Below are 19857 nucleotides of genomic sequence, written 5' to 3' on the forward strand. Positions count from 1 at the left end.
GTATATTAAATTAATATTATAATCAAATTTTAACATTAACATTAATTTTAAATAATTCATTACAATTTTACTTTTAACTGTTAGTGTACTTTGTAAATTTAAAAGCAATTTACAAAAGAAAATCAAAATATTCTACTGAGATAATTTAAATATGAATTTTAAAGTGCATGTGAATAAAGAATAGGAAATAGTTTTGAAGTGTTACTACAAAATAAATGTTACAGAACTTATTTTTTTTAATTATTTGAAAGTATTTGCTGTAGTATTACTGTGTAAGTAGAGTTTGTTATTTGCCACAATGAAAATAAAACAGAGAGCTGAAAAACTCGTGTGTTCCTGACCACCAGTTGAATTCTTGATATGACTGACTAGGTGAGTTTCTAAATCAAATTTTACATCCTAATATAATCTTCTGTAATCTAGTATATATCTTATGGGTTAATCTGTCATGCTTTTTTTTACATATTATTCAATATTATTTGTTTCCAAATGTCAATGTATATAGATACTGCACGAGTGTGTGTGTGTGTGTTATGCAGACACAGTAAGTCAAAGTATGTGAAAGATTATTTTTCATGACATAATTCATTTTCTTCCATCTTAACTGGAAATATTTCTCTCCTGCAGTTGTCATAAAATGTCAGTCCAGGAAGCGGGTAGAACAGGAGGTGGAAGTCATGCTGGCTGGTCATTTTTTTGGAGAAAATCCTATCTTAGATGCGACAGATTTTGTAGTGATTCCAAAAAAATACTCATGTGATTCTTACGAAGGTATTGATGGTAAGAGAACCACAGTAATGGATTTAAAAAATGATAATAAATAAAAACTCCATACCCTTAAATTGCAAGTTGCTGATTCTTCAGTTACACAAAAAGTCCACACTCAATATGTTTCAGCCACAATATATGCTAAAGATAGAGCTCAACAAGTGTTCAGTGAATGTTTGTTCTCTTCATATAGTGATTATTTCCAAAAGGAAGACAACTGTAGTTGTTAATGGATTTGTGAGAATAGGTTATGATCCTGTCATCAGTGAGGAGAGAAAAAGCTGTAGTAACTCATTTCCACATCCCTTCACTTTTAATCTCTTCCTTTATTCTCTCTTTCTGATTTAAGGAATATGATTGAAACCATGTCTTGCAGCTTTAAATTCAGAAACACAATCTTGAATAAAATGTTCCTTATTTAAAGAAATTGAAAAAGTGACATAAATTAGAAGCAGTCCCCAAATAAATTCTGTATAATAATCCCTCTGGCATTTAAAGTTTTAAAACTGGGACGCCTGGGTGGCTCAGTTGGTTAAACAGCTGCCTTCGTCCTGGGATCGAGTCCCACATTGCGCTCCTTGCTCAGCAGGGACCCTGCTTCTCCCTCTGCCTCTGCCTGCCTCTCTGTCTGCCTGTGCTCGCTCTCTCCCCCTCTCTCTCTCTGATAAATAAATAAAAAAAAATTAAAAAAAAATAATAAAGTTTTAAAACTTATCAACAAGTATGAAATTCCTGCAGAAACAAAGTTTCTTCCCTAGTTTTCTCATTCATATCTATAGTTTTTTTACCTTGATCTTAGTATTATTATCTTTGTGTCCAATTTAATTATTTCAGTGATAAAAGAATATAAATGAGATATAACTGAAGAGAGAGATGGAATATATAAGTATAGAAAGAGTATATAAGAGTAAAATAGTTAATTTTTTTTATAATATTAGCTATTTCTATTAAATAAGAAATGCTCATTTTAAACAATTCCAGAAATTTCTGAAGTGATACAGATAGCCACCCTCAACTCAAGTCAGTCTTATTTGGATGGTTGTTACAACTTAATAAATTTGATATATAGTCTTGTGCTTCCAGCCACACCTGAGGGGTGGAAACATGCTAGAAATTTAACCAGCTATTTTAATCCAAACCAAATAATCATGATAAGCAAGACAGGCTTATTTCTCATTCTTTCTTTTCTTTGTTTCTTTCTTTTTTTCTTTTTAAGATTTTATTTATTTGAGAGAGAGAGTGAGTGAGAGCACGAACAGGGGGAGCAGGGGGAACAGAGGGAGCAGACCCCCCGCTAAGCTGGGAGCCCAACAAAGCACTCAATCGCAGGACCCTGGGATCATGACCTGAGCCCAAGGCTGACACTTAACTGACTGAGCCACCCAGGTGCCCTTCGTTTCTCTTTTACGTGAAAGCCTGGATTTGTAAGTCCAAGGAGTGTGGTGCCCGTGTTCCTTAGACCATCCAGGGACGCAGGTTCCTTTTCTCTTGTTGCTCCACCATGCCCTGTGCTGTCTTCATCTGCCTGTCAGTTGAGGACTCACATCTGCAGTGGAGAGCAGGCGGGTTCCCTTTAAAGCCGTGACCTGAAGATGCACCCATCATTTCTACTTGCATCGCGTTGGTCAGAACTCAGTCACATGGACACGTCTAACTGCAGTTGAAGCTGGGAAATGTAATCTCTTTATCCAGGCCCAGATTAAATTTGGGGACTTTCTATTACCAAAAAAGAAGAAAGGAAAAAAATAAATATTGGGAAGACAGTGAGCAGTCTCTGCCGTGTTTTATGTACTGTGGACTGATAAAATCTATCCATGGTCAAGCCATCTAAGAGTACTTACTAAAAACTTATTATACATTAAATATTTTTCTGGGCCTGAAAACTAATATCCCCCATATCTCTCCTACCATGAAACTCATGTCCCCACTCTAAGATAGAGTTTCAGTCACTCTCTGGGCAGCACGTCCAATCTCCCTCTTTCTCTTCATTTGTTGAAGCTGTAATATGTAAAGCTGGGGGGTATTTTGTTTGTTTATTTGCCTTTCTCTGCATGCCTGCTTTTCTCTCTCTGCATGCTTGCTTTTCTCTCTTTTCCAGCCCACTTTCTCTGCCTACTCATCAACTTAGACACATGGCTCAGTCATGACTTTTCTGGACACCCCTCTGTGTCTTCCAAAATAGATCATTCAAACTAGGGTTTTGTTTCTGCAAGCAAGCATTCTGAAAGTAAATACAGAAGAGGATGTGGAAATAATAAATATTCCTTAAATGAATTATAAGAATATCAGAACAAGCTCCCCCATACATTCTCCTTATATGATGTGGAAGGTAATATTTTAAAAACTGGAGATGGAATTATGAAATGAATGAATACCTATGTTACATGTATCCAATATACTTCATAAAATCTTTGGAATTACCAAAAACGTGGTTCACACTAATTATTGTCTTTTTATTGACTAGCTCGATATTGATGATATGAATTGTGTGAGTTAAGGAAATATTATTAAGTTGCACAGTGAGATATTTCATTTTTAATTATGTTAACTTATTCTTTCTTTTTTTCTTTGATTGAATTTTGGTTTTGTAATTGCAGAAATGCCAACTTAATCATAGACTGCTTAAATTGATAAAAAATGAAATAAACTTATGTGAGGAGAGGGGAATTCTATTGCAGCTCTGTTGGATTATTCTTTATTTTAAAGAATATCTGTTCATAATGAAATAAGACTGATGGAAACCATCTCCATTTGTCTCCAAAATGTTATTATGAGTTTAATACAGATTTTACTTCAGTGAATCATGTAGTAGTGTTAGAGAAATGTAGGAATTATAATTTTTAAGTAAATGAAAACCTGCCAACTTTCTTTGCTTCAACCAATAGACAATACTAAAGGGAATTCTGATTGTTTATGCAGATCACAGATAAAAATATCAGTGTAGATTAACCTCAGAGTTCAAATGTATAATACAACTGTCAATTTCCAGTGATAAATAAATGTAAGCAGTTTTTATTGAAATGGAACGTATTTTCATAAGCAGCCAACTTACAGTAAATGTTCCCCACTAAATGTCCAGTACCTTTCTGAAATGAAATAATTGTTTTGTGTGTCATCCTGCTGTGCTTAAGTGAGTTGTAATAACTGAGTGTTCAAACCTTGATTTCTATTTGAAATCTATCCTGTTGAAGGCAAAATGATGTTTCTGTGACATTGTAAAGGAAGGTTTAAAACAAAAAGCTCATATATAGGAGCCATTTTAATACGTTCTTGCTACATTAATTTTCTTATATCTTTGTTAGGTTGCAAGCTAAAGAAATTATAATTGTGATAATAGAAATTGATTGAATGTATTACCAGAAAAAAAGTCCACTTCCTTCTAGATAAGCAGGGTCTAAAAGGAATCTGCCAGTATCATTTTGGGAGGTTTGAAAAACATGTTAAGAAAATAGCTCTTGAAAATACACCTTTTGATATGGCTCATAATTCACTGCTTCATTACTTTTTATGATGAGAAATAACAATAATATTGAAAAGAACAATTTGGAAGGTTTGCAGGCTTCTGACTTCCAGTGATTCCCTCTAAAATAGCTTTTCTGTGCTCAGTGCTATCAAACTCAAGAAGTTTATCTACTTTTTGGCTAAAGACATTTTAATTTGTGAATGTTTCTGTTCTGAAGCATGTCCTATATAGAAGTAGATTTGTTCAGTCCCCTCCCAAACTCAATGTATTTCTCTTTCTTTATGGTACCTGAATATTTGAAAAATCCATTAACCTCTCCTTTGACTAGGCTCCTTAAAGGCACCTATTAACTTGATTCCTTTCCCTACCCATATTCTCTTCTCACCTGTTTCTTTAGGGACATATCTGACCACAAAGTCTGAATACTAGTTTAGTTTTCAGCATATGCAAAGGCAAACCAGCTCTCTTTCCCTGTGTGTGTAATTTAATTATAGTTTACCCAACATGTTAAATAGTGTTCAAAGAGTCATGTTGTTCCTGCCAGTTTTGCCTTCCTATGGTCCCTTAAATCCATTTTGGTGAAAATTAAAGTCTCTTAAATCCATTATGGTAGAAATTAAAAAACTCCCTGGCTTGGACTGTGATGGGGTTTTAGGTGCGATCACTAATTAAACCCTTACATTCCCTCATCTAGGTTTATGACCAAATGAGAAGCAGATTAGAAGTAAGGCAGATGGGAATCAAAAGGTTACCTCTATTAATTATAAAGGGGAACTGAAAAGTGATTTGGTAGTATGGACTCATTTGGGCTTCTTAGTACCTTCCACTAAAATGAAGTGCGTTCACCCCAGACTAGCCAGTTTTAGACTCTTGGCAGGAACAAAGAATGTACACATGAAGGAAGAGGAGAAAGTGCGCATTCTGGATTCAAGACATTAAGAAAGAAAAAGGTCTGCTCATCTGCTCACATTTCATTCCTTCACCCATGTTCACAGATCAGGCATGTTGCTGCCCCTTCCCCTTATGGCAAGTCATAATTGAGGAGGCAGATTGATGCTGAGGTTTTTTTCCCTCCTATCCTTTTCCTTTCTTGAGTATGCCCCCCTGTGTAAACATGCTAAGTAGGAGATCACAATCCCAACACTCCCTTCCCGTCAGTCAGTCTCCCTTTATCTTCATCATCTTTCCCCAAGGCCAAAAACCCTTACCAAGCCTCATTCGGTGATAATGCCAGGACCTCTCTGCACTGCTTCCACCCTGACTCCTCACACACACCATTGAGTTAACCAGCATTGATCACCTTGCGATTCTTTTCATTCAACAACAATCTTGCGAGCATCTTTGCTGCCAGATACTTTGCTTAGCCCCAGAGATAGCAAAATGACTAAGACACGCAGACTGTCGTCAAGGAATTCAAAGAACATCTGTCCAGTGTGTCAGATTCATGCACCAGCAGTATGTAAATCAATTGGTATTGCAACACTGGAATAATATTATATGAGGGTATTTAGACTGTATTTTGCAATGTCCCTTCTATAAGATTACAAATTATTCTGTGTGGATATAATCTCCCCCATAATGGTATTTACTTCTCCCTATGTAGCTTTTAGTCTATGCATTCTTTGTGCCTTCCTGGGGATTAGTGTAGTGACTATCTCTATGAGACTTTTTCTATGGGAGTGGTTTTATTGTTTAACTGCATATCAGATTCATGCCTCTTCCTTTTATTTTCCAGATGTTCTATAACTTGAGGCCATTGTTCATTGATTAATCTGTTCTCTTTTCTGTGTGTCTGGTTTGCTAATTTACCTGTCACATTGGTCTCTTTTCCGTCATCTTGCTGTATGTTGTTTGCATGTCATATGTAAATTCTCCTGCCCTGTTTGGTCTGTAGTCCCAAACAGCTCCTGAAAAACCTGTCATTGGTCCTTCCATGATCCTACCTTGGCCTCCAGATTTGACCCTTTCCTCTGCTTTTGTTCACTTTACTTTCTTTGCTCAACTCACCCTGCTAAGGCTTCTATCTTAACTGTTCTAACGAGACCACCCTGGACAAGACCGCCTTCAACCAGTATGCCTAATCCTGTGGTCAGATTTGTATCCTCAGGGAGCCCTCGGCCTGTCAGTAGCATTAACCTTTTGACCCAGTTGATGGACTTCCTGCTCTTATTTTTCATGACTAGTCTTATTATTTACGATCTCGTTGCTTGTTTCTCCTCCATTTCTCCTGTTGACTCCTCTTCTTCTGACCCAGATCTAAATGTTTTAGTGACCAAGGACTCTGCCTTGAGGGCCACCACACCATTGTGCCGGTTATGTCCTGCACGTTTCCGGAGGCTGCTGCGAATGGTATCTTCTCAGCAGTTGTGCCACGTGACCAGCCTCATATCCTAGGTTGTGCAGTATAAACCCAGAAACCTAGGGTCCTTTCACTTGATCTTTTTAGGGCCTTGAGAAAATTACTTTACCTCTCTATAAACTTAGTTTCTTCAACTGTAACATGGAGATAATAATGGTATCTACTTCATAGGATATTTCTGAGGATTAAACGTGTAAATGCATGGAATCCTTAGGAAGCGTATGGTTCTCAGGATGTGTTCCATGAGTGTTAGACCTTATTGACATTCAAAGCTCTGGTTGGGTATTTTGTGACAGTGATGTATTAGGATGCCCATCTTCAGTCACTGACAAATGATGTTTTATAATGGAAACATGGTCCTCTCAATGTCATTCAGTGGGTTTTCTCATTAATACACAAAAGAATGTTCTATGAAAAAGAAAGTACAAAAATATGGTGCCTAAATATTGGATGGAGACTGAAATTGGAATTTAATCTAATTGCTAAAAGTTCAAATCAAATATTTATGTTACAAGAAATCCCTTTATCTTTTCTTTTTGATATCTTGTTTCAAATAAAATGTGTAAAAAGAGCACCAGATGTGAGGCCACTTTCTTCCTTTAATTTTTCATTTTGTAGCTTACTGTACTTATAGTCATAGCAGAAGAACATGCAGTTATTTTAAATTAATCAAAATGTCTGTTCTGTTAAATGACCTTATAAAACTGCAGTAAAAACATGTCAGTGAAATGCCCCTTCAGAAAGTTTGCAGCTTTATTTATTTATTTTTTATTTTTTTAAGGTTTGCAACTTTATTAAAAAAAAAAATAGTAAGAGTGCTTCATTCTTCATTACCTGTTCAAAGAAAATAGCTATAGTGAGTTTATCCAGCCTTCCCTGTTTCCCTGGAATACTTTGCTGTCTTCGTCTATATCAGATTTGTCTCCAGCATTCCATTCATTCCTTATGTGATTATGATATTCTAACAAATGTGCATGTCTGTTAGTGAAGGGAGAACTGCAGAAATTTAGGGAAAGAACATGAATAACAATGTTCATTATTCTTTGATAGTCATTTCTCTATAATTGAGACCTTTTTGCGGTGTTTGCCTTGACATGTGTTTTACAGATTAAAATGTATATGGTATAATAATAAATAATTTCAAAGTATATTTTGTAAATTTGTTATAATTCAGTACTTTTTGATTATCATATTTAGTCAGGTGTTCTCCCCCTTTTTTTTTTTAAATGACTGATATTCTTCCACATTGAATAAAATTCAGTCATTGGCCTGAGAAAATTCACCTGAGAAAATTCACCTTAGTAACGAACCACTGGCCAATGTAGCTCCCATGCGTGATTTATTGTCACTATGATACAGGCATTAGGTTGAATGATAATTATGCAGGGACACTATCTGGATGGGAGATATGCCCCTTCTGTTCAATAAATGACTCTGCTGCCATACCCAAATGATTATCACCAGTATTCTTTGGTGACACAATAGATAGATATGGATATGGATAGATATAGATATCATACTATGAAATTCTCTGAAACCTGTTTGATTAGGTATTTTGTATATATGTAAAGGGTATGAATACAGGACAGAAGTGATAAGCTGGTGATTCTAATTGCCAGTCATGCCTGCTCACATATCTCCCACTTTATACAGAGCAGGACATTATTTGATTTTAATCTACATCTTCCTCTCACCCTTGGTCAAGCCACCACCTGGCCTGAACTACCGTAGAAACTTCCTTAAGTTCTCTTCTAATCCCCTTTTGCTCAATTTGCCATTAAAAGATCATGTTACTGACTTATTTAAAACATTCAGTGGTCTCCCGTTATTCTTAAAAAGTCCCAATTCCTCACCATGACCTGTATAGTCTTACCTACTTTGCCTACTTTACATCTTTTGACAAATTCTTGCCACTTCCTCTGCTTCATCCGTGTAAGTTCTTTCTCCAATGCTTTAAGGTGGTTTCCGCCCTGGAAAGCTCCCCCATGCTGCTCTCATGATGTCTAGGAGGCATTTTCTTAATTTCTAACCTTGAATCACTGGTCATTTCAAGGAAAGCTTTTTACATACTGGTAAAACACAATTGAAGTCAAATATATATTTATCCTGTTAGTTTCATGGATGTAAGTGCCTTTTTAAGGGTTTGCTTAAAAACAGTAGGATTTTCCCTCAGTGTTGAAAAATTTTTTACGGTAGTCTTGAGGACTGTTGACTTGTAACTTTGAAATTGTATGTCTATGAAGGGAAACTACATTTACTTAGATACTCTTTTTTAGAAGTGTGCAGGCATTCTTTTAGAATTATGAGCTATGTTTGTCATGAGAGATTAATTTTATCTAACAATCACATAATTAATTTATCCTGGCCTCACTGACTTAGTGCTTATCCACCCCAATACTGCATAGTTTCTCTCCAAATTAAGAGTATAACAAAAGCCATGTTTCCCACTTGGTAATATGACTTTCCAAATAAAATGCAGAGACTCTGACAGATTATTTTTAAGATATAATACTGAATGTCATTTTATTGTGATTTTGTTCAGCTTTCTTCTTTCCCTCTCCTTTATGGGCTCAGAGCAATATATTCCAGCTACAGGCAAGGGGGATATGTGTAGTTTGAAAAATATATTCATATTGTTTCTACTTATCTCACCTCCTGTCCTTTAGCTGATAATCATGTCTCTATTTTGTACCAGTGGATCTTCTTATGATTACAATTATAACATCCATAGTAACAGATTCTCCACAGGGGGTTCAATGCTTCTGAAACTAAATTTAGCTTCTCATTTCTTGTCTTCATTCTGACACAAGAATTCCCATAAAGACTTTAGTAATTAAGTAGAAACAGATGTAGAGCTCAACTACATACAGTATTTGCTTTAAAAATATAATGTTATTTGAATGCAATGGAAATTTTATCTCCCATTAACCACTCTAAAATTCTTAAATGCTCTTTCTTTGTATGGATTATGGCTTCCTTTGGACCATTTCCATATCTCATTCCCAGAACAAATAGACACATTATATGTAGACACATTGATTTTGCTATAGCAAAGACAGGTTATTGATAGGTACAATGATTGCCGATTTTGCCAACAGGATAAAAATCAGCAATTCAGGAGATCAGAAATACACTTTCACATGTGGAAAAAGAAAAAAAAGGGAACTTGTAAAGGTGTGGGTCGACCAGTTGTTTTACATGAATAAGGTTTGCTGGATAATCATTAAATGTGACTTGGGCTTGTTACAGCCATGCTGTTTTTTAGAGTTCTACAGCATACATTATAATCAACTACTTCTTAAAGGTGGTCTGTTTTCTGTTTGGATTGCTTTAAGAAAGGTGGCTATCAGTTCTGTGAATCCAAGGATCACGTTTACCGTTATACAGTAGAGACAAACTTTAGAAATTACCTCAGCTGTGGACCAGGTCAAGTTATGGTTTCCTGACATCTTTTCTATGATCCATATGCAACAAATTCTCAATTTGGCATTTGGGCTCCTTACATGTATGTGGAGAGTTAGATGTTTGTGCTTCTCTTGTACATGCCAGAACCCTGCTATAACTTTCCTCTGGCAACCTACTGGTTAAGAAAGTATGGTTAACTAGGTTGTCTCTAAAACCCTAGACTAAAACATGAAGAACTCTCTCTTTTATTAAAATATACCAGACCTTGAAAATTGTGCTCAAATTAATTGGGATGCTGTTTTAATATTATTTAAACATAATTCAAATCTTTCTTTATAAATTACAAGTCTATAAACTTTTAATCTATTTATAAAAGACTAAAGACTAGGCTGTTTTATTTATATTTTATGGTAAATATGGAATATTAATTTCCATCTGGCTATTTCTTGCTTCATAAATCTGAATTTTAAAGATTTAAGGTAGTGGGAGTTGTCTTCTGCATTTATTTTTTTATTCATTCACTTGTCTATTTACCTTTTAACAAAAGCATAACTGAGTACTATTATATACATAGTAACGCACTAGGTATTATGAACACAAAGGTATATGACATAAACCCTCTCCTTCCCTTTAAATACCTGTGCATGATTAGTGTTGACACATAATTGATTCTCAGTCTATATATGTTTAGTTAAGTTGAAATCATTTCAATCTTTATTTTCATAGATACGCCTGTGAAACGTGAATTTGAATATGAAATTCAATTTGAATCCGAAGTTATGAAGTCTAGCTTAGAATCCTGTGTAGCTTTATACATCATGAAAAAGTCTTATCATGTCGAAACTGAAACGATAACATTGTTCTTCAATGTGGTATTTGCACCAAAGAAACCATTGAGGTAAATCTCTTTTCTTTAAATAATATTACTTTTTGAAACTACATATTATTACTCTATTAAACAAAATAATGTTGATTTTTCTTTCCATCTTTTATGTTTGGATTGTATTACTTTGTGATGCTGTTGAAGTCAATATTTTGGGCTACATTATCTCTAGCTATCAAACTCTGAAAAGTGTTCTGATGAGAAAAAATAGTCAAAATGATTAGAAATCTAAGATATCCTTCACAAATTGTGACCTCCCAGAGATCATTAGGGTATAATACAAAATAGCAGAGCACTTTGTAAAATTTTTAAAAATATTACTGACGTGGTGCTGTGCATTAAGAACGTGATGTTTCCTTTATTTTTTAAAAAATAATTTATTTATTTGAGAGAGCAAGTCAGGACAGGGGTTGGGCAGAGGGACAGAATCCTCAAGCAGACTTGCCACTGAGCACAGAGTCTGGTGCGGGGCTCAATCTTGTGATCCTTAAGATCATGACCTGAACCAAAATCACTAGTCGGACACTTGTATTGAGCCACTCAGACACCCCAACATCATGTTTCTTGATACTACTTCAGAGAACCAGTTCAAATGATAAAAAATGCCTCAGCTGTGGTCTACTTCGTAGTTGCTGTCATTTCCATTTTACCACCAAAGCTCTATAATTGCACATCCTTTGGTCAGGTTTAAGATCATACTGGAATCTGTGAGAATAGTGATTGAATGTCTTCTGTGAAACCTCATCCAGTGTGTTTATATTTACTTCTCAGGCAACTGGTACTTAGCACATAAAAATGCTGTATGATAGGTCACGTCTGAAATAGGGCTTTCTTAATGTCTTAATACAGAGATACCGATCAGTACCACAATACACACAAAGTACAAAATACAGCCTCGCAATGAAAAGACAGCTGAAGTATTACCTGTTCTTATAATCTTTTCTATAGTTTAACTAGGTATTTGATGTAGCCATGTGCCCTGACTATATAGTTCAATAACTAAAAGATGCCAGGGTCATCTTCAGGAAACAGTAGCAAGAAGGTAGAATACTGTAAACATTTATCTTCTCTTCCGTTTTGATAGCTTTTTGTGTTTGTTTCATAGTACTTATTTTTTCACATTTAGGTTAGGGTTATGTTGATTTAGTGATATGGAAATTACGAGCAACAACCAGAAGGGGAGAATGTTATCATTCGTGAATATGAACACAACCAGTATGAATTTATACCCCTTCAACATTTTGTGGATTTAGAGCTTCTTGGTGAATGTTTGCAAAACTGATTTAGGATAACTTGTATGCATGATTCATAAATTTTTGTGAGTGCTATGTGATATTCTGATCTAGTTTAATAATTCTGTTTTGTGTATATATGTATATATTCATTTACATTTGTCATTCCTTCTTCCTGATTTATTTGGGATGGTTTGCTGGAAGACATGCAGTTAAATGAGAAAAACCAAAATGAACCCAATAGCTCTAAATTATGAAAAAGAACAAGAAAATAATTATACCTAAACCAAGCTTTACCTAGATAAGTAAAATAAGTATTAAATTCAGTTATTTTCTTCCTGTTTGGCTAAGTAAAAAAAAAAAAGCCAAAATTTTTGTTTTGATGAAAAGAAAATATAACATTATTTCACAACAGTTAATACAAGGTGATTTTTCACATTCTTCTTTTCACAGAATAGTGTATGTAATAATAAAAAAAATAATGATCAGGGCCCTAACTGATGGTTTTTACAAAAACAAACAAGATTATTTCTACAGGTCTTGACCTTTTCTTTCAGTAAAAGTCAAGGGTCTAATACAAAAATTTGACAGATTAATAGTTAGTAGTATGGTCATGAATCAGCCTAATGATTCTAATTTAACACAGGTCTAAACATTTTTTAATAAATAAATGATCAATATCATTTGTCTTAGGGTTTCTTAAGAAATAATAATTATCTTAGCTCAACTTTCTCCTGGAACTCTTGACCTGCTGTACTTTCTGAAAGTTTTATGTAAAAGGATTGGGATTTCTTTTTCCAATCTGACATAAAATATTGCAGTTACACCATTTCATGTTTGCATTGTTTCCACCCTAAGCAAGCAAACAAACAAGTAATCATTCCTCAGTTTCACCTGCTGCCCTATGTTTCCACTCTCCTTCATAGCCAAATGCTTAGAAAGACGATTTCGACTCACTTTATTAATTCAGTTGCCACTTAATTATGTTATTATGTAAAGTGTTTGTGGCCTTTTTTTTTTTTAAAGATTTTATTTATTTGTCAGAGAGAGAGAGGGAGAGAGTGAGCACAGGCAGACGGAATGGCAGGCAGAGGCAGAGGGAGAAGCAGGCTCCCCGCCGAGCAAGGAGCCCGATGCGGGACTCAATCCCAGGACGATGGGATCATGACCTGAGCCGAAGGCAGCTGCTTAACCAACTGAGCCACCCAGGCGCCCCTGTTTGTGGCCTTTTAATTTCAGTTAAAATTAGCAATTTTATTTTTAAAATCTTTAAGTCAATTTTATGAGCTTTGTAAGTGTCCAGGAAATATAGTTTTTTCTACATGAAATAAGAATTTAAAAAACTTTCTCACGATGTTTCCTTTTGAACAAAATTTCCATGCAGACTTATCTGTATAACACCTGGCTCCCTATGCCAACCTAGCCTTGGATTCTTAAATGTTACCTACGATATTCTGTGCTGGTTACAGAAAATTTGAAGTCAATTCTTCATATTTTACTGGTTCTTAGTAAATAACTAGGGCATAGTTAAGATGTGCTACAAAATAATTATCTCACAAGGAGATTGATAACATAATCAAAGACCTAAAATTTATTCCTAAAATGTAATTCACAGTCACCTGCTTTTTTGTTTGTTTGTTAAGAATTCAAAGTCCTGGGGGTGCCTGGGTGGCTTAGATGGTTAAGCATCTGCCTTCAGCTCAGTTCATGTACTCCCAGTCCTGGGATGGAGCCCCACATGGAGACCCTCTCTGGGCTCCCAGCCCAGCAAGGAGTCTGCTTCTCCCTCTCCCTCTTTCTTTTCCCACTGCTTGTGTTCTCTCTGTATCTCTCTCTCTCAAATGAATAAATAAAATCTTTTAAAAAACAAAAATAAATAAAAAATTAAAAAAGAATTAAAAGTCTAAGTATTTTTTACTAAAACCACAAGGTTTGCTTACATTTTCACCCTAGATATTGGTCTGCTATATTGTATTCTCTTTTTGCTTGTTTTCCTGGAGTATCCTTTGTAATCTCTTTTTCTGTTTAAGGACTCATATTACACTGAAAGTAGAGTGCATAACAGATGGGATTTGGAAGTTTCCCATAACGTTGGTTGCTACTGAGCCTGATGTGGATGATGTCATTGATATTGAAGGCATTGGTTTATTTAAGGAATCTGTTGTTGACTTCAGGCTGACAAGTCAGACGAGGTAATATATCAAGCAAAAGTATGTAACTGGTTTTGTGAATTTAACTTACGCTGAATTGAGAAAAAAATTTAAGATGGAAAATTCTGTTATGTCATCTTTCACTGTTTAAGCCAGAGAACTATTGCTTCTATGGATCTGATTAATATATTTCATAATTTTTAATTAAACATTGGAAAAATAGTCTGCAAAGTGAAGACCAAAAAAACAAGAAACAAAAGTAAATAGAAACTGAAATTTAGGATGATATTTCTATGTGTTTTTCATTTTTCTTTAAGATTTTATTTATTTATTTGAGAGAGAGAGAGAGAAAGAGAGCACATGAGCATGGGCAGAGGGAGAGAGAGAATTTCAAGCAGACTCTGCGCTGAGTGTGGAGCCTGAGGAGGGACTTGATCTTAGGACCCTGAGATCATGACCTGAACTGAAATCAAGAGTTGGACACTTAACTGACTCAGCCACCCAGGCACCCCTTTATTTGTTTTTCAGAGACTGTTATTAATGCATTTTTATAGCCCACTCTCATTAGGTTTTTTTAACCTTAATTCTAGTAAAGTGAACATACAGTGTTGATTTAGTTTGGGGCATAAAGTATAGTGATCAACAATTCTGTACATTACTCAGTGCTCTTGATAATAAGTGTACTCTTGATCCCTGTCACCTATTTTATCCTTACCCCCCACCCTTCCCCTCTGGTAACCATCAGTTTGTTCTCTGTAGTTAAGAGTCCATTTCTTGGTTTGCCTCTCTCTCTTTTTTTTTTCTTTGTTTGTTTTGTTTCTTAAATTCCACATGTGAGTAAAATCATATGGTATTTGTCTTTCTCTGACTAATTTCACTTTGCATAATAGTCTCTCCCTCCCTCCTTGCTATTGCAAATAGCAAAATTTCAATTTTTCTTATGGCTGAAGCGTGTGTGTGTGTCTGTGTGTCTGTGTGTGTACCATTTCTTCTTTATACATTTATCTATCAGTGGATACTTGGGCTGCTTCCGTAATTCAGCTATTGTAAATCATGCTGCAATAAACAAACATAGGGCTACGTATATCCTTTTGGATTAGTGTTTTGTGTTCTTTGGGCAAATACCCAGAAGTGTGATTGCTGGATCATAGGGTAGCTCTGTGTTCAACTTTCTTTTTTTTAAAGATTTTATTTATTCATTTGACAGAGAGAGATCACAAGTAGACAGAGAGGCAAGCAGAGAGAGGGAGAAGCAGACTCCCCACTGAGCAGAGGGCCCGATGTGGGGCTTGATCCCAGGACCCTGAGATCATGACCTGAGCTGAAGGTAGAGGCTTTAACCCACTGAGCCACCCAGATGCCCCATGTGTTTAACTTTTTGAGGAACCTCTGTACTGTCTTCTACGGTGGCTACAGTGATTTGTATTCTCACCAACAGTGCACGAGGGTTCCTTTTCCTCCACATCCTCACCAATACCTGTTGTTTCTTGTGTTTTTGATTTTAGCCATTCTGACAGGTGTAAGGTAATAGCTCACTGTAGTTTTTTTTTCAAGTTTTTATTAAATTCCAGTCAACATACAGTGTATATATTAATTTCAGCTGTAAAATATAGTGATTCAGCACTTCCACATAATACCTGGTGCTCATCACAACAAGTGCCTCCTTAATCCCCATCACCTATCCGATCCTCCACCCATCTCCCCTCCAGTAACCCTGAGTTTTTTCTGTGTAGTTAGGAGTCTTTTTCCTGGTTTGCCTCTTTTTGTTTCCCCCATAAATTCCATAAAAGGGTGAGGTCATATGGTTTTTGACTTTCTCTGACTGACTCATTTCACTTAGCATAATGTTCTCTAGCTCCATCCACATCTTTGCAAATTCCAAGATTTAATTCTTTTTGATGGCTGAGTAATACCCTGTTGTATACATAGACCACCCCCCCACCCCATCTTCTTCATCCATTCTTCTGTCAGTGGACATTTGGGCTCTTTCCCTAACTTGGCTATTGTTGATAATGCTGCCATAAATATCAGGATTCATGTGTCTCTCTGAATCAGTATTTTTGTCACCTTTGTGTACATACTTAGAAGTGCAATTGCTGGATCATAGGGTAGTTCAATTTTTAACTTTTTAAAAAGATTTTATTTATTTATTTTAGAGAGAGAGAGCACACATGCACACAGGTGGAGAGAGGGGCAGAGACAGGGGGAGAGTAAAAGAGAGAGAATCTCAAGCAGACCCTACGGTGAGTGTGGAGCCTGACATGGGGCTCCCTCTTACAACCCAAAGATCATGACCTGAGCTGAAACAGAAGTTGGATGCTTACCCAACTGAGCCACCCAAGCACCCCTTATTTTTAACTTTTGGGGGGGACCTCTATACTGTTTTCCAGAGTGACTGCACCAGTTTGCATTCCCAACAGTGAAAGAGATTTCCCTTTTCTCTGCATCCTCATCAATACCTGTTGTTTCCTGTGTTGGTAATTTTAGCCATTCTGACAGGTGTGAAGTAATATCTCATTGGAGTTTTGATCTGCATTTCCCTAAAGCTGAGCATCTTTCCATGTGTCTGTTGGCCATCTGTATGTCTTCTTTGGAGAAATGTCTGTTCATAACTTTGCCCATTTTTAATTAGATTATATGGTTTTGGGGTGTTGAATTGTATTTTTTTTATAGATTTTGGATACTAACCTTTATTAGATATGTCATTTGCAAATACCATCTCCCATTCAGTAGATTGTCTTTTAGTTTTGTTGATTGTTTCTTTCTCTATGCAGAACGTTTTATTCTGATGTAGTCCCAATAGTTTATTTTTTGCTTTTATTTCCCTTGCCTCAGGAGACATATCTAGAAAATATTTTAAAGGTCAATGGATTATTTTTCAGTAAACTTTAATGGTTTGGGGTTATGAAGTGGTTTAACTAAGCAGAGATGATCAGGTCACCTATATTGATTCTATTTTCTATATTATTATTCTGTTCCACCATAGCTATCTTTGTTATACTTGTGATAGCATAGGCAGAATGAGCATAATACTTTTAACTATCTCACATGTACAATATATTTTCCACCTGTTTTTAAGATATAACAAACATGTCATAAAATTTCATTATAAGTATACATTTCAATAATTTCTTTGAAAAATTGTAGAATTTGCAATCATAACCACATTCCAGGTTTAGAACTCTCCCATTTCTCCCAAAATACCCCTCAAGTCCCTTTGCATTCAACTCCTGCTCCCACCCCCAGTCTCCAGCAACCAGTGATTTGCTTTCTGTATCTATAATCGTGCCTTTTTTTGGATATTATATATAAATAAAATCACCCAGTATGTAGTCTTTAAAAAAAAAAAAACCTGTTTTTTAAACAGTATTAGGTTTATGACAGAATTTGAGAAGGTGCAGAGATTTCTCCTACACCTCCTGCCCTCACTCATGCATAGCCTTCCTGATTGTCAATTTCACCCACTAGAATGGTACATATTTTTATCTAGGGTGAACCTACATTGACCCATCAAATTCACCAAAAGTCCAGAGTTTACCTTGGGATTGATTCACTCTTGGTGTTATACATTCTATGAATTTAGAAAGAACAACAATGACATGTGTGCATCTAATGATACAGAGTATTTTCCCTTCACTAAAAACTCTTCAGTGCTCTTCCTATTCATCTCTCTCTCCTACCCCTGGAAACCTAGTCTCCTAGTTTAGACTTTTTCAAATGCTATATAATTGGAATCATAGAGTATATAGTCTTTTCATACTTGCTTCTTTACTTAGTGAAATGCATGTGAAGTTTATCCATGTCTTTTCATGACTTGATAGCTCATTTTTTTTAAAGCATTGAGTAATATTCTACTGTTTGGATATACCACAGCTTATTTACCCATTTACCTGCTAAAGGACGTCTTGGTTGCTTCCACATTTTGGTAATTGTGAACAAAGCTGCTATAAACATCTGGGTACAGGTTTTACTGTGGAAATAAGTTTTTCAGATCTTTGGGGGTAGACACCCAGGAGCATGATTGCTGGATCCTATGGCAAGGGTATGTTTAGTTTTGTAAGAAATTACCTAACTGTCTTCCTAAATGGCTGTGCCAGTTTGTACTCTCACCGATTGTGAATGACAGTTCCTGTTGCTCTATACCCTCATCAGCATATGATGCTATCAGTGTTCTGGATTTGGGCCATTTTAAAAGAAGTGTAGTGGTATCTCATTGCAGTTTTAGTTTGCATTTCCCTAATGACATGGTGCATAATATACCTTTTCAAATGCTTACTTGACATGTGTATACCTTCTTTGGTGAGGTGTGTGATAAAGTCTTTGGCCCATTTTCAAGTTGGGTTGTTTGGGGTTTTTTATGTCGAGTTTTAAGAGTTCTTTACATATAATGCATAATAGTCCATTGTCAAATGTGTCTTTCACAAATACTTTCTCCCAGTCTGTAGCTTGTGTTCTAATTCTCTTGATATTGTCCATCACAGAGGAGAAGTTTTTGATGTTAATAGGATTCAACTTACCAATTTTTCTTTCATGACTTGTGTCTTTGCTCTAATATCTAATAAGGCATCACCATACTCAAGGTTATCTAGGCTTTCTTTTATGTTTTCTTATACTAGCTTCATGGATTTGTGTTTTGAATTTGGGTTTATGATCTATTTTGAGTTAACTTTTGTAATGGGTATAAAGTATGTGTCTAGATTTTTTTTTTTACATGCAGATGTCCAGTTGTTCCAGCACCACTTGTTGAAGAGAATTTCTTTGCTCCATTGTATTTCCTTTGCCCTTTGTCAAAGATCAGTTGACTATATATGTGTGTGTCTATTTCTAGACTCTGTTCTGTTCCACTGATCTATCTGACTGTTCTTTGGCCAATACCACACTGTCTTGATTACTGTAGCTTTATAGTAAGTCTTGAAGTTGGGTAGTCTTATTCTACAACTTCCAAAGATATTTCAAATTATTAGATATTTTTGTTTAAATGTAAATATATTTAATACATCCAAAAAGCTTTTCAAGACTATGGAAATGGTTTCAACTGATTTTATCATAACCAATATTTTTTCAAATGCAATATTAGCAAAAAAGAAAAAGTTGGAAATAAGCTCCCTAAATTGTATTTTTCAATTATACCCAGTGATGATTACCCTTTGCTAGTTATATATATATTTTAGCTCAGTAATAGTTCAGATGGTTTTTCCTTTATGTTTGAGCAATAGAAATCATCTCATTGGATTCTCTGTCTGTATCCCTTTCATTCCAATCTACTTTATACATTGCACTAAAACCAATCTTCTTAAAACAATGTTATTAACATGTGACTTCCCTTGTCAAAAGCATCTGATGCTTTCCTGTTGCTTACACAAAGCAGCATCTAAATTATGCATGCTGTTCATGGTCCTAGCTCTCTCTGACCTTTCTGATGTCTTCCTTCCGCTGTCTAAAACAGATCTCGTGCTTCAGTTTTAAGGAAAACAAAGTCACTATTCTCAGAGTGTCTTATCCATTACTTCTCACCTGTCTTCTCTTTCTGTCTGCTTCTAAAATGCCCTTCCTATCTCCTCTCCACTTGTTTCTAAATTCTACTCATTTTTTTTTAA

At 35.5% G+C, this 19857-nt stretch overlaps 1 protein-coding gene across 1 annotated transcript in view; it reads left to right on the top strand.

Moving 5' to 3' along the window:
• Positions 1 to 19857, top strand: part of CFAP47 (cilia and flagella associated protein 47) — a 529980-nt gene that overhangs the window by 471637 nt on the left and 38486 nt on the right. Inside the window, exons 61-63 of the mRNA XM_045089444.1 lie at positions 628 to 780; positions 10722 to 10893; positions 14141 to 14302. Of these exons, the coding sequence (XP_044945379.1) occupies positions 628 to 780; positions 10722 to 10893; positions 14141 to 14302 (487 nt within the window). The remainder of the gene's footprint in view (positions 1 to 627; positions 781 to 10721; positions 10894 to 14140; positions 14303 to 19857) is intronic.

Source organism: Mustela putorius, unplaced genomic scaffold (genome assembly GCF_011764305.1).
Source record: "Mustela putorius furo isolate JIRA1106 unplaced genomic scaffold, ASM1176430v1.1 tig00003836_pilon_pilon_pilon, whole genome shotgun sequence".
NCBI classification, from domain to species: domain Eukaryota; kingdom Metazoa; phylum Chordata; class Mammalia; order Carnivora; family Mustelidae; genus Mustela; species Mustela putorius.